The sequence below is a fragment of the Artibeus jamaicensis genome, unplaced genomic scaffold (assembly GCF_021234435.1).
Source record: "Artibeus jamaicensis isolate MK-2021 breed Jamaican fruit bat unplaced genomic scaffold, CSHL_Jam_final scaffold_916, whole genome shotgun sequence".
In the NCBI taxonomy this organism is placed as follows: Eukaryota; Metazoa; Chordata; class Mammalia; order Chiroptera; family Phyllostomidae; genus Artibeus; species Artibeus jamaicensis.
Window position 1 is genome coordinate 27,084,337 of NW_026522059.1, and position 12,775 is coordinate 27,097,111.

General features: G+C 46.8%; 1 protein-coding gene across 3 annotated transcripts in view; it reads left to right on the forward strand.

Annotated features, from left to right (window-relative positions):
- The window catches only part of SNX31 (sorting nexin 31), a 48,336-nt gene that overhangs the window by 7,284 nt on the left and 28,277 nt on the right, over window positions 1-12,775 (forward strand). For all 3 annotated transcript variants that reach the window (XM_053660810.1, XM_053660811.1, XM_037133411.2), the window contains exons 3-6: window positions 2,877-2,991; window positions 4,722-4,786; window positions 7,215-7,325; window positions 11,641-11,731. In XM_053660810.1, the coding sequence (XP_053516785.1) occupies window positions 2,877-2,991; window positions 4,722-4,786; window positions 7,215-7,325; window positions 11,641-11,731 (382 nt within the window). The remainder of the gene's footprint in view (window positions 1-2,876; window positions 2,992-4,721; window positions 4,787-7,214; window positions 7,326-11,640; window positions 11,732-12,775) is intronic.

Below are 12,775 nucleotides of genomic sequence, written 5' to 3' on the forward strand. Positions count from 1 at the left end.
CTTCATTGTTTGTAATGACCTGGACTGTTTCGAGGAGTGTCAGTCAGGCGTTTTGTGGAAGGTCCCTCTATCGGAATCTGATGTTTTACGTGACTGCACTGGCTAGGGCGACCCCAGAGGTCAAGCGCCATTCTAATCACATCATATCAAGGGTACCTACTCTCTACACAACTTACCACTGTTGATGTTGACCTTGATCACCTGGCTGAGGTAGTTATTATCAGGTTTTGCCACTGCGGAGTTATTCTTTAACTCTCTGTCCATAGTGTATCCTTTGGAAGTCACCGTGTATAGCCCACGCCGACAGAGTTGGGAATTATACTCTGTTCCTTGTGAATGCATGTTGACATGAATTATTTGATTCTCTGCACAGGAGATTTGTCTATTCTCTCCTATATTTTTATTTATTCAATAATGTATTTATACTCATATGGGCTCCTGGATATCTACTTTATACTTTGAGTTATACTTCAATATGACTTTATTTTGTTGCTCAAATTGTTTCAGCTTTGGCCTGTGGGAACTCTTTCAATTTGCTCCTGTGTCTCTGATATACCCCTATTGTTGATTTTTTGTTAGCATTTTCTTATTTTCTGGTGCTACAAGATGCTTCAGATTCATCTTTCATATTTCCTACGTTGGCCATTTCCCCACGGAGCCCCAGTAGCTTTTACTGGAGAACAGGATCAGAGACCGAGATCTGGACACCAGGTGTGTCCTTTGTCACGTCAGTGCGGCTGTTACCAGGCCCTCTCGACTGACAGCGTAAGGACTGTATGTGTGTGGAGCTTATCTATAGACGGTTTAACATTTAACTGTCTGGGTTTCTGTTAAACTACACATGAGTCCATACCAATATCTCCATCTACAGTCCATGACCACACGGATCGCTGGAGCTTCCTCACCTCCCTTTTCTGAAAACTCCCATCCAACTGGAGAAACCCGGTTCCCACCACCTGCCATCTTTTTACTTAAGTGTTCGATTCTGTCCACACACAGCGCAGGGTTAGAATTGTTAACCTGTGGCCCCGTGGGAAACAACTCTGTCAGCTGGAGCACAGTGCTTCTGGACAGTTTCTGTGGCCTTAGGGTGCACAGACTCCACTCACTTCCAAAACGGCTTAGGTCAGCATCTTCCCCCTTCGCTGCAACATTCCATACATTTGTAATATAGTTAAATTCTTCTGTCACATTCTGCATTCCGTCCTGGGTTTTGCCCCACCTCCTAAGTTGTTTTTCAGATATTTTTGCACATTAAGTTGTGTTGTAAAGTTTAGTAGGTTGACAAATGTGTGGTACTGTGCGTGTACACACAGGGACAGTGTTACACAAAACAGTTTCACTGCCCTAAAAACCTCCACGGGCTTCACCCGTTCAACACCCTCCCACCCCAAGCTCCCGGTTACCACAATTTTCTCTTCTACTATTGCTATAAGTTTGTTTTTTCAAAAATGTCATATATTTAAAATGAAACAGATTACAGCTGTTCCAGACTGTCTTCTTTCACTTGTCGATCTTCTTTTCAATTTTCACCATGTCTTTTCAAGGCTTGGTGGCTCATTTCCTTTTATTGCTGGATGATATGCCATCATCTGGGTACACCACAGTTTGTTTATCCAATGCCATATTGAAGGACAACTTGATTGCTTTGTATTTTGGGCAGATATGAATAAAGTAGCTATAAGCATTCACCAGCGTGTTTTGTGGACATAGTTTTCAAATCTGTGGACTATATACCTAGGACTGTGATTACTGGATATTGCATGGTAAACATTAGCTTGTGAGAAATTGCCAGACGGTTCCAAAGTGGCCGGGCCATTCTGTAGCTCATTCAGGACACGAGTGGTAAACATTTTGAATCACAAAATTAAGATTGGAATCAAATTCAAATTCTCTAAAAATCAAACACCCCAAACAAAACACATCAGAAAACAGGAAACTTTGTAGATTTCAGACCAGCACTGTCCGACAGAATTTTCTGTGCTACTGGAAATGCTCTAGATCGGCTTTGTCCAATTCAGTAAGAACGTGCCACGTTTCGGGTAGTTACTGAGCATTTGAAGTGTGGCTGGTATGACTGAGAAACTGAATTTTAAATTTTATTTCATTTTAATTTAAGTTTAAATTTAGGTAGTCATAGGTGGCTAATGGACATCATATTAGATAGCACAGGTCTAGGTCATTTTAAGGGTTTTTTGCTTTCACTCGAGGGAGGTGGGAAACCAGGAACGGTTTTGAGCAGGGCGGGGCAGGGCAGTGATCTGTACTGGGAATAGACTGAGGGTGTTAATGCTGTAGACAGAGAGATCTCTTGGAAGGCTACAGTAACCTGAAAAAAGATGACGGGGCATGGACGAGGGCAACAGCAGTGGGGCAGGGAGGAGTGGTCAGATTCCCCGTGCATTTTTGGAGGTAAGGCCTATGCGAGGTAAATATTGGCCAAATACACCCTGCATTTGTAACAAAAACCATGGAATTAAAATCCTTACCTGGTTGCAGTCTCATTTCTCTTCGATCTGCTTTTATTTCTTTAAGCCATTGACTGTGGTAATAGTAGGAATTGCAGCCCTCTGCTCTGGAGGTACCTTGATCAAACCTGACTGGATCTCACACTGGTTTCCTTTCTCCTGTTTTAAAGAGAGCAATACCATGCCTTATCTGCAAGCTGCCGCTCTAAGTATAGGGCTAGAATGAAGGCACATGCCCTTTTGGTTATTTAAAGATTATTTTTAAATCATCTTTAACCCTTCCACCAGGAAGGGTTAATTTTAAATAAAGTGCCAGAACAAGATGTGCCGTAAGAGGAGTCTTTGGTGCCTCACCAACCCTGAGTTGGAGGTTCTTTGCCTTCAGCATGTGTTTTCTGGATCTTTCAGCTGAGACGGGTCTTTGGAAATAGCCTGCCTCCCTTTCCACCGAAGTACTATCTTGCAATGACCACATCTATGGCCAATGAGAGAAGGGACCAGTTGGAGCAGTATTTGCAAAATGGTAGGTATTTTTTAAAACAAATTTACTGAGATGTAGGTTGCACAGTATAAACCCACTTACCTAAAGTGTACAATTCAGTGATTATTAGTCTGTTTATGGGATTGCACAACTGTACCATGATCTAACTTGAGAGCATTTTCCTCACTCCAAAAAGGAACCTCACACCTATCACAAGTCAATCTCTAGGCTTCTCCACCACCAGCCCCCATCGCCCACGCCACTAATTCCTGTCTTTCCAGCTCTGCTCGTTCTGGACATTTCAGATAAATGGAAGCATGTAACATGCAGCCTTTCTATTTGGTTTTTAAAATACTTCTCTCTAATTTATTTTATTGTAAGAGTACTATATATAATACACATAACATACAAAATGCATGTTAATCGACTACCTTATCAGTAAGTCTTCTGGTCAACAGGAGGCAATGAGTAGTTAAGTTTGGGGGGAGTCAGAAGCCATACAGTGGTGTTCGACAGTATGGGGGTCAGCATGCCTAACCCCCACATTGTTCGAGGGTCAACCTTATACAGTGAAAGGCACGTTCCCTTCCACCCCAGACCCCCAGGCTTCTCAAAGTGGACACTCCTGCAGGCAGGTGGCTTGGGGGTCCCTCTGAAACCGTCTCTGTGTCTACTAGCGTGCGTGCCTGACTATCCAACACTAACCAGAACTTACTCTGCGCTTTTTTGTGTCTGATTTTTAAAACCTTTTTATTCTGAAATATGCCCCGACTTTTAAAAAGTTGCAAAAAGTAATGCAAAATTCTGTATACTGTTCACTCAGACTCCCCAAATGTTAACATTTTACATTTGCTTTATCATTCTCTCACTCTCCTGCACATGTGTGTACTTATTCATATATATTATATATAATTTTTTAGATACATTGTTTCACACACAAGGCACTTTACCCTTAAATACTTCTGTGCATATTTTCTAAGATCAAGGATATTCCCTTCTATAACCACAGTATAGTTATCAAAATCAGGCATTTCACAGTGATACCATAAAGTTACCTAGAAACCTTATTCCAATTTCACCAACTATCCCAATGATGTCCTTCAGAACAAAAGAAAAAAAAGATTTTTCTTCTTTATGTTGTTTTTATCCTCTTACAATATATATCTTATAGATCATCCTAGGTCAGCAATGACCCGTTTACTTTGTTACTGCTCATAGCTGCACATATTTCTCAAGCACAGTAAATAAAAATTCCAGAAGTCATCTCTTTCCCACTCACCTTTTATAACAGAGAATATACCTCTTTCAGCCCTGTTCAAGAAGTAATACTTCTTGAAAATGTAATACTTTAAGCCCAAACTGTAATACTTTTTGAGTTTTCATTCTCTCTTGGTTTCTTTTCTCCCATCTTAGAGAAATACTCCTTTAACCACTGGCCTTTTCACCAGTAATCACAGTGCTTGAGGGGTCAGCTTCCCAGGCCAGGCCTTTTATCCACATCATCAGCATTACTTGGGCATCCTCTCTGGCCAGGTGGATACTGTGCGACTCGGGCGAGCATGGAGGCCTGGGGTTGGTGTGATGGGTCCAACTCGTCATCAAGGCTGCCTGGAGGAAGCGAGCTTTGCAGCGTTTGGTGTGTGTGAGAGGTCACAGGCTCCACTGCTTTCTAGGAGGCCGCAGGGCTTGGGGGCCCCCTGGAGGTCAGAGTGGTGTAACAGGGAAGTCAGCCCAGCTCCACGCTAACCTGGCCTCCTCTCCATGTTTTCCAGTAACCGTGGACCCGGACGTGCTGAGAAGTGACGTCTTCATTGACTTTTTAAAACTGGTACAGCTGGTAAGCTTACTCTTCTTTACTGAGGTCATTATTTCACGGCAGAATATGTCTCTTCGTTAACCACGCCTGTGTTTCCGGCATCAGCCCAGCAGAGGCTGCACTCAGGTGAAACACGCTCATTTGGAGCACAGGGGAGGATGGGTCCTATTTTGTCCTTTTGGAGGTCTAGATTCTGGATGGAAGATTAAGAGTGTCATTTTAGCTCATTTTAATACAGTGGGTAACTGTTTTTTTCTGTAGCCTAAGCATTCATTGTACACTTCGAAACCGACCATGGAAAAGAGAACCTTTTATCACTCAGGGCCCTGGGCAAAGCAGGGATGTAGTTTCTGTAGCGGATATTTCCACACGTGCTGTGGGGAAGCCTACAGGGCAGCACCCATAGCCACGCCCCCATTATCTGTACATTCTCTGTTCCTGCTGTACAGGGCAGGGCAAAAGTAGGTTTACAGTTGTTTGTGTGGAAAGTAACACAATAATTAATAAATAACAGTACAAGAGTAAACTGTGTTTTGTGTAAACCTACTTTTGTCAACCCCGTATTGTAAGTGGATCACAGAGCAAATCCGAAGGGAGTGGAATGAAACACAGCCGCTCACTCCCGTTTGTGGGTCTAAACCGCTTCCAACATGTCCGATAGAGGCTGGAACTTTGCCAAGACCCTTGTTTAGTGCATCACTCATTCTAGTTGTGTATGTGAACATTTTCATGGCTGAATGGAAGAACTTGGAAAGGTCTCGTTGTACAATAATATGATATTACTAAACTGGTTCCCTAGGTTGGGGAAGAATAATAGCTTGATCAGATTTGTAAGAAGTGGAAGCAGATTTTGTTTATTTAGTCATTCAACTGCGTTGCTAACTCTGGTCCACTCAGCCTGAGAAGTGACCCTAGAGGCTTCTCTTGTGTAGTCATTTGTATTTTCCCGTATATTTGATGGGGTACAACACAAACACACACACACGCTTTCCTTTTGTTGGGAAAGTCTGTCGTGGTGGCAACAACACTCAAACAGCGCACAACTGATAGCAGTGACACCGAAGGCCTCAGAGGCAGCACGGCTTACAGTTCAGTGGGCGCTCTTCACGTTTCTGTGCACACACAAACATTCACATGTGCACACCTCCTTCCTGCTTTACAAATAGGCACATACTCCTACCTGCTGTCTGAATCCTGTGTGTTAAAGCTCACATGTTGCAAATCATTGCATGTCAGCGATGACATTGCATGTCAGTGCAGAGGGGCGACTGGCCTGGACTCTCTCACCTCTTTGTGTGCACACTGTGGGTTTGCTTTTGTGCTTTTTAAAAATCACACATGGGTATTGATGACTTGGAGCTTTGTTTTGAGTGCCTTTTTTGCTGATAATTTAGTTCTCTTAGTATTTTACCTTTATGACTTTATGCAGAAGTCTTATGCTCCAGCTGTGTTTGTCCGTGTCTCTTCTTGCCTCTTCTGACAAGATTTTCACAATGGTTTTATTTTTCCCCTTCCATTCTCAGTTCTCCCAAGGATGACCCATAACGAGGGCCATTCTAAATGCCTAGGGGAGTGCGAACTCACCGCATCCAGTGGATATTAGGGCAGTAGGGGTTAATCCTGTCACAGAACCTGGGGCGAGAAAGTCTGGGACCTGAATCGCAGAGATGAGACAGCTCTGTGAACTGACAGGATCCCATTTGTGAGGTGCTAGAAAGAGCGCGCCCCCAGATGCGGCACCCCCACGAGGCCCACCGGGGCGGGCACTGGCCATGCCTCCTCCTGGGGTCCCTCTCTCTATGGAAACTGAGCACTAGTCTGTCTCAGCTTCGAACTTTCCTAAACTCTGATGGCCTTTCCAGTGTCTGTAGTGTGCCCTTGACATTTTGAAGCATTCTGTCCAAGAACCTCACAGGTCCCGGGATCTGTGCGCACCCCTAGCCTACACGCATGCCCTCACGGACTCAGGGGCGCGGCAGCACTGCGCTGAGCGGGTGGTGTGGGCCCTTGGCTGGGTGCCCGCACACAGGTACTGCTTGCTTCCACATAAGGGCATCAGAGCTTGCACACTTCTGATTTTTGTTGTAGCAGGATCATACATTAATGCATTTTATGGACTTGTAGGGAAGCTTGGAAATATTAAAAATGGGAGTTAAAAATCTGAAACCACCAAGGGTCACATGGATGATTTTTTTCCCTAAAATGTTGTTTATTTGATAATTATTCAAGCTACATGTCATTACATTGCCTTTGACCCTCTCCACACCCCTCCCAACCCCCGCCCTGTCCTCCAAAACTCCACCCCCCAAATCTCTACCCTGGGCTCTCGTGTGCTTCTGGGTACTGCAGACCTTCAGGGCCCGGGGAGAGGACACTGCTGACTGTCACCCCCATAAGGTGCCCCACCGAGGTCTCTGTGGGGCTCACTGTGCTTTCCCTTTGCTCACAGGACACGTTTAGCGTCACCACCAAGAAAGTCTCTCTGGACATATTTCTGCCCGACGGAAGAGGCATTCGCATCGAAATCCTAACGTCAGACACCGCTGAAAGAGTCCTAGAGGTAAACTTCACCTAAACTCCAGCCCCAGGACTGAATGCAGGCAGCAGTGTTTGAAGGCGGGGACACAGTTGCCTTCTGGAAGCTTCCTGCCGAGTACGTCACTCTGGGTGACTTGTCTGCAGAGATGCTGGGGTTTTCTGGTAGACTGGCTGCGGCTCAGTTACAGCCAGTCCCAGGGCCTTGTTAAAATTGTTTTTGGATTAATTGCTTAGAGAGAGAGAGGAAGGGACAGGCAGAGAGAGATTTGTTGTTCCACTTATTTGTGCATTCATTGGTTGATTCTTGCATGTGCCCTGACCAGGGATCGAACCCGCAACCTTGATGTAGTGGGACAGTGTTCTAACCAACTTAGCTACCTGGCCAGGGCTCACCAGGCCTCTTTGGTTTTGCTTTCCCTGTGGGTATCAACTTTCTGGAGATCTTTTAGAACCTTCCTAAAGCTACCTTCAGTCCCCTCAAACTCAGCCAGGGATGTGCTCTGTTTCGGGGTTATGGGGTGGCCCACAGTTGGGAGCAGGAAGGAGGCTGGTGCCCAGATGGGCCTGAAATGGGCCACACCCAGGTGGGCTGGCAACAGGTTCTGGGAGAGAGTGCTGCAGGTTCCTCAAGGGCTAAAAGAGTTGTCCTTCCTCCCTCACAGGGACAGCCCTGAACCAGCACCCCAGCAGGTCTAGTTCTGTGGCAGACCTGCGTTTAGCTGCTTCTCTGAGGACTCCGAGAGCGAGACCCAGAGAGCATCCTCTGCTCCCTTGGACGTGGCCGTGGCCAGCCCTGCCCCGGGCCTGCCCTCCCTCTGAGCTGTGGAGGGGACACCACCTTCTCACACCCACACACTGTTCCCAGGCCCCTTTCCTTCAGAGAGTTTTAGTTCTAATCCTCCAGAGACACACACAGGAGAATAAAAAGTTATAAATGGGAGGAAGTGGGGAAGTTTCTAGGACCTTGCCAAGGACAGATCGTTCTTGTGCCGGGTCCGCGGTGTCTGCCGCCTTTTGAGCCTGAAATGAGCAGAAGTGCCCCCATGGGGCTCCCAGCTCCCGCTCAAGTCCACTTGCCTTTACCTGAGACCCTGTGTGTGTGTGTATCGGAGGGTTCTTTGTATGGCGACTCTCTCCGGCCTGGAGATTTCAGCCCACTCGTATCCTTCTGGCCTCAGGAGCGCAGGCTGTGTTCCCAGGTGGGAAACGCCCTTTCCCGATTTGTAGGCTCTGCCCGAGCGTGACCAGTTTGGACGTCTCTTCCTGCTGAAGCGACCGCACACTCCCCACCCCAACCTCTGCATGGCCCCTGCATTGTGGCCCCGGGCGCGTGGCGTCAGCAGCTACCTAGTGCATCCATTGAGAAGTTTCCCCAGACGCCTCCTCCTTCGCCCCAGACTCCTGCCACTGTACCCCACATGTCTCCTCTAGTCACCCCTGTTCCCCTGTCTTCTCCTCTCAACCTCCATGCCCCTAGTTCGAGCCCTCGTCATTCTTACCCAGATTTCTACAGCAGCCCAGGAAATAGTCTTCCTGCTTCCAGTCTTGCTAATCTTCTGCACAGATTTTCAGAATGATCTTTCTAAAAAGCATCCAAGGCCTTTATGCTTAATGCTTGAGGGGATTTATACCAACTCCCTGCCCTTCCAGCCCCACCCCCACCCCCACCAGCCACAACGGTTCCTTCAGTTGCCCTGCTGGGACCTACAAAATGGGACACAGATACGTAAATGAAGGAGGAGGAGGATGGTGGTAGGGTGGGGACCTTAAAGTAGATGCCTCTGGGGCCAGGCAGGTAACTCAGGTGCTGCGGGCGGATGTAAGATCATTTGAAAATGGTTGGCCCCTGGAGCCCCTGCCCTGCCTGGCCACACCATCGTTGACATGTTTGCGCACCCTGGCCTCGCTGGCCAAGACACACCTGCAGCTGGCTGCTGGTGGCAGGTTCGGGTCTCCTATGTGCTGAGGTTAGGACGAGTCCTGGATTCAAAGGACAGTGCTGTCACACCATAGCCGTGTGAGTTTGGGTAAGTCACTTAATGTTTCAAGACAACGTCTAAGTAATTATAGAAATACCTCATGTTCCATCAACAGTGGTGGTTCTGGGTGTTTATTATCATTGGAATTATCGCTGTTAGAGGCAGCGCTGAGCAAGCATTGCGCTGGGCAGTAAGGGTAGGGTCCCACGGTGCCATCTGTTTCTGCCCAGTCCCCCTGTAACTAATAGCATAAGTTTAATCAGACACATTTGCCATCTCAGAAAGATGCACTTCCTCTCTTCCAATCTCACATCGGCCTGTGAGAGACTCCCCCATGACTCTGACGTCATTAGCATCAGGTCCGTTTAACCGGAGGTTCTGCCCTTAAAGGTACAGTGGTTCCACAACAGGTACAGTGAGCCCTCGGCCGGCAGACCTGCGTATTCTCTTCCAGGGGCTGGAAATTCTCTCACCTGCAGGACAATGTAATTTAAACTTTGTAATTAAAAATCACAGTCTGCCTCTCCGCACGCCTACTTGCCGCTCTTCGCTGTTCCTGACCCCCTCACCCCCATCGTGCTGGGCTCTTCAAAGACCAGTCATAAGCTAAACACTTTTTGTCACCGTTGTTTATACATTTGTGCTGATGTCGGTTTATTGCTGCTGTTCATGTTGTGGAGCATCGTTAACCTTTGCCAGGATGGAAATATTACTGTCTCATGTTGTAGATGCTCACTCCTCTCCAAAGAAGGTGCTTGTATTTATGTCATCATAAATGATAAAGGCTGCTCCATTCTCCTTTCTCACGCCTCTGCTTTTGCCTATGAGCTTGCTGTTTTCACTGCTGGAGTCGGAGAAGAGAAATCTGATTTGAGTGGACATGGGCCATGTTTACTCTAGGACAAGATATAATCCGTTACCTACCACACTCACGCCCCACTGCGACCGTCCACTGTGGGGCCCTGTGTTTTCATTTGTTTATTTTTGTTTGCAAGGGCGTGGGGAGGGAAATGAGGGAGACAGGAGAATGGGGCAAGTGTCGGGGAGAAGTTTCCAGGCTCTTTACTCACAAGGCTGCACTGAGAACAGCACTCACACCATCTGCCTCATAAGACTGTATTTATGAGGTGCTGTATTTTACTGTGTGTAATGGACTCTTTTTTGACCAAATTTTTGAGGGAAAAATAAGGATATGCATTATACATGGGTAATACTAATTTCTTATTTATATAAATATTTTTAAAATCTTTTATTTATGCTTATGCATTAATAGTATAACTCTAGAAAGCAATAATGATATCCATGTATAAAATAATACCCTGCAATATGATAACTGGTTTTGTTTCCAAATATAAGTAAAGAACGAATTGAATTAAAAAATTAAAATGAAAGCTATCTTTTCTTCAAGTTTGGGCCAATAATGTGGGTGTGCACTATACATGGAAAAGGACAGTAATTTTCGGGTCTCCGACAAGGAGAGTCTCCCTGGTGTTTGTACAACTTCCACCACGAGAACGAGGAGCTGTGGTTAAAGTGTTGGCTTGCTCACAGTGCTGTAAGGGCACATCCTTCGGTGTGAAAGATGATCTAGAGAATTCAGGTGGGGCGTGCAAAGAAGTCATCCAGGGGCCCAGATTCAAAGGGGGCAGAGGTGAGGGTGGGTGAGTGGTGAGGGAAAGAGTCTGGGGTGGCGTGGAAGTTCCTGCTAAGGGAACATTTGAGGTTATAGCCTTGTGACCCATTGGTAACACACCCATTAGTGTTGAAATGAAAGCTCTTTGATGTGAAAGCCAAAAAAGAATATGAAATGAGGGTAGTTTGTGCCTGGAATCTGAGGATTTCACTGTACCAGCACCATGTAAATTAGGCTTGGACATCACAGGCAACATCACAGATAAGCAGGCTTCGGGTATCAAAGGCTTGGAGCTCGTAGACTTTTACAGAACAGCCAAGCAGTGGGGAATATCCCTTTTCCCAATATGTGGTAACTCCGCCCACTGGAAGGTAAATATGTAGAACAGATGTTCGTGCAGAATGGGTGCTGCCCTCCAGTGGACAATGAGGTCCAAACGACCTGGGAGACACATGCATCCTGAGGTGGGACAACCAGCCTCAGCTGAGGCCAATGAATGTCGTTGTGATGGGACAGATTTTTTCCTGTCACTCTATTTCTTATTAATTTTGAAATTTTCTAAAACAAGTGTGTACCGTTTTAGGTTCTGAAAACATTTCTTTTAGTATCTGCTAGTCCATTAAAGCACTTTTTATTGTGTTTACAGGCAGTTGCAAATCTGGCATATCTCAGTACCCACGGCAGACATTTCTAACCCTGCCCCCTTTTCTTGTCTTTGGTTCAAGGTGGTGTCACACAAACTTGGACTGTGTCCGGAGCTCTTGGGCTACTTCGGCCTCTTTCTCATTCGGTTTCCCAAGGAGGGCAAGCTCTCTGGTAAGCAGGACAGAAGGAATGCCGTGTGGGCAGGGGCTCCGCTGAGGAACCGCCCACCCCCAGGGGAAGTCCCCAGTGTGTGGACCCTACTGCTGTTCCTCACTCCTAGATGGAAAGTTTGGGGGTGGGAGGTCGCGTCTGTGGGCAGGGAGAGCTGGGGACGAGCAGCTCCAGGGAAAGGGCGTGGACAAGAGTGAGAAGTCAGGTCTCTCCGGGCCCTGCACTCCGCTGGTGCCTGCACTGGTCCCCATCCTGATGTCCCTCCCCCTGCACCAGTGCACCTGGCTGCTGACCCGCAGCCACGCCATAACCTCCCGTGAACGGAGTGCCAGACCCCGGGCATCAGGGCATCCCATCATGCCGTCCTTTTCCTTGTTAAGGAGTAGTTCCTGTGAAGTTCAGGTGATATAGATAAGTTCCCAGCTCTGGCTGGTGTAGCTCAGTGGATTGAGTGCCGGCCTGCGAACCAAAGGATCGAGGTTCGATTCCCAGTCAGGGCACATGCCTGGGTTGCACATCTAATACTTGGTCGGGGCACATATGGGAGACAACCAATCGACGTTTCTCTCACATCGATGTTTCTCCCTTCTCTCCCTTTCTTTTTCTCTAAAGTCAGTAAACATATCCTTGGGTAAGGATTTAAAAAAAAGATACGTGATAATAAGAGATGACAGTCCAATTCACATAGTTTTTGCTTTTCTAGATGCAGAGCATTTCTAGGTAGTGCAAGTTTTTAGCTGTGAGATGCGATCAGTGACCTCAGCACAGTTTACACACGTCCTCAGAAGCCGTGGGGAGGCGGGTTCAGTTGGAGGGTAAGGGGTCAGTGTGTTGGCCTGGCCGCTGGGATCTGGGGCGAGCTGGGATCTGGGGTGAGCCGGCAAAGGCGCCGCGCCTCTCCGGCCCCCGGTTTCTTCATCTGTAGCTCCGTGTAAAACACTGCTCACTCAGGGTCCTGGTATTTTATGAAGATAAAATGTTATTGACTTTTTGAATAAGTTTTAGAAAGCTAAAAATTACATAGAAACGCAAGAGAATATTATT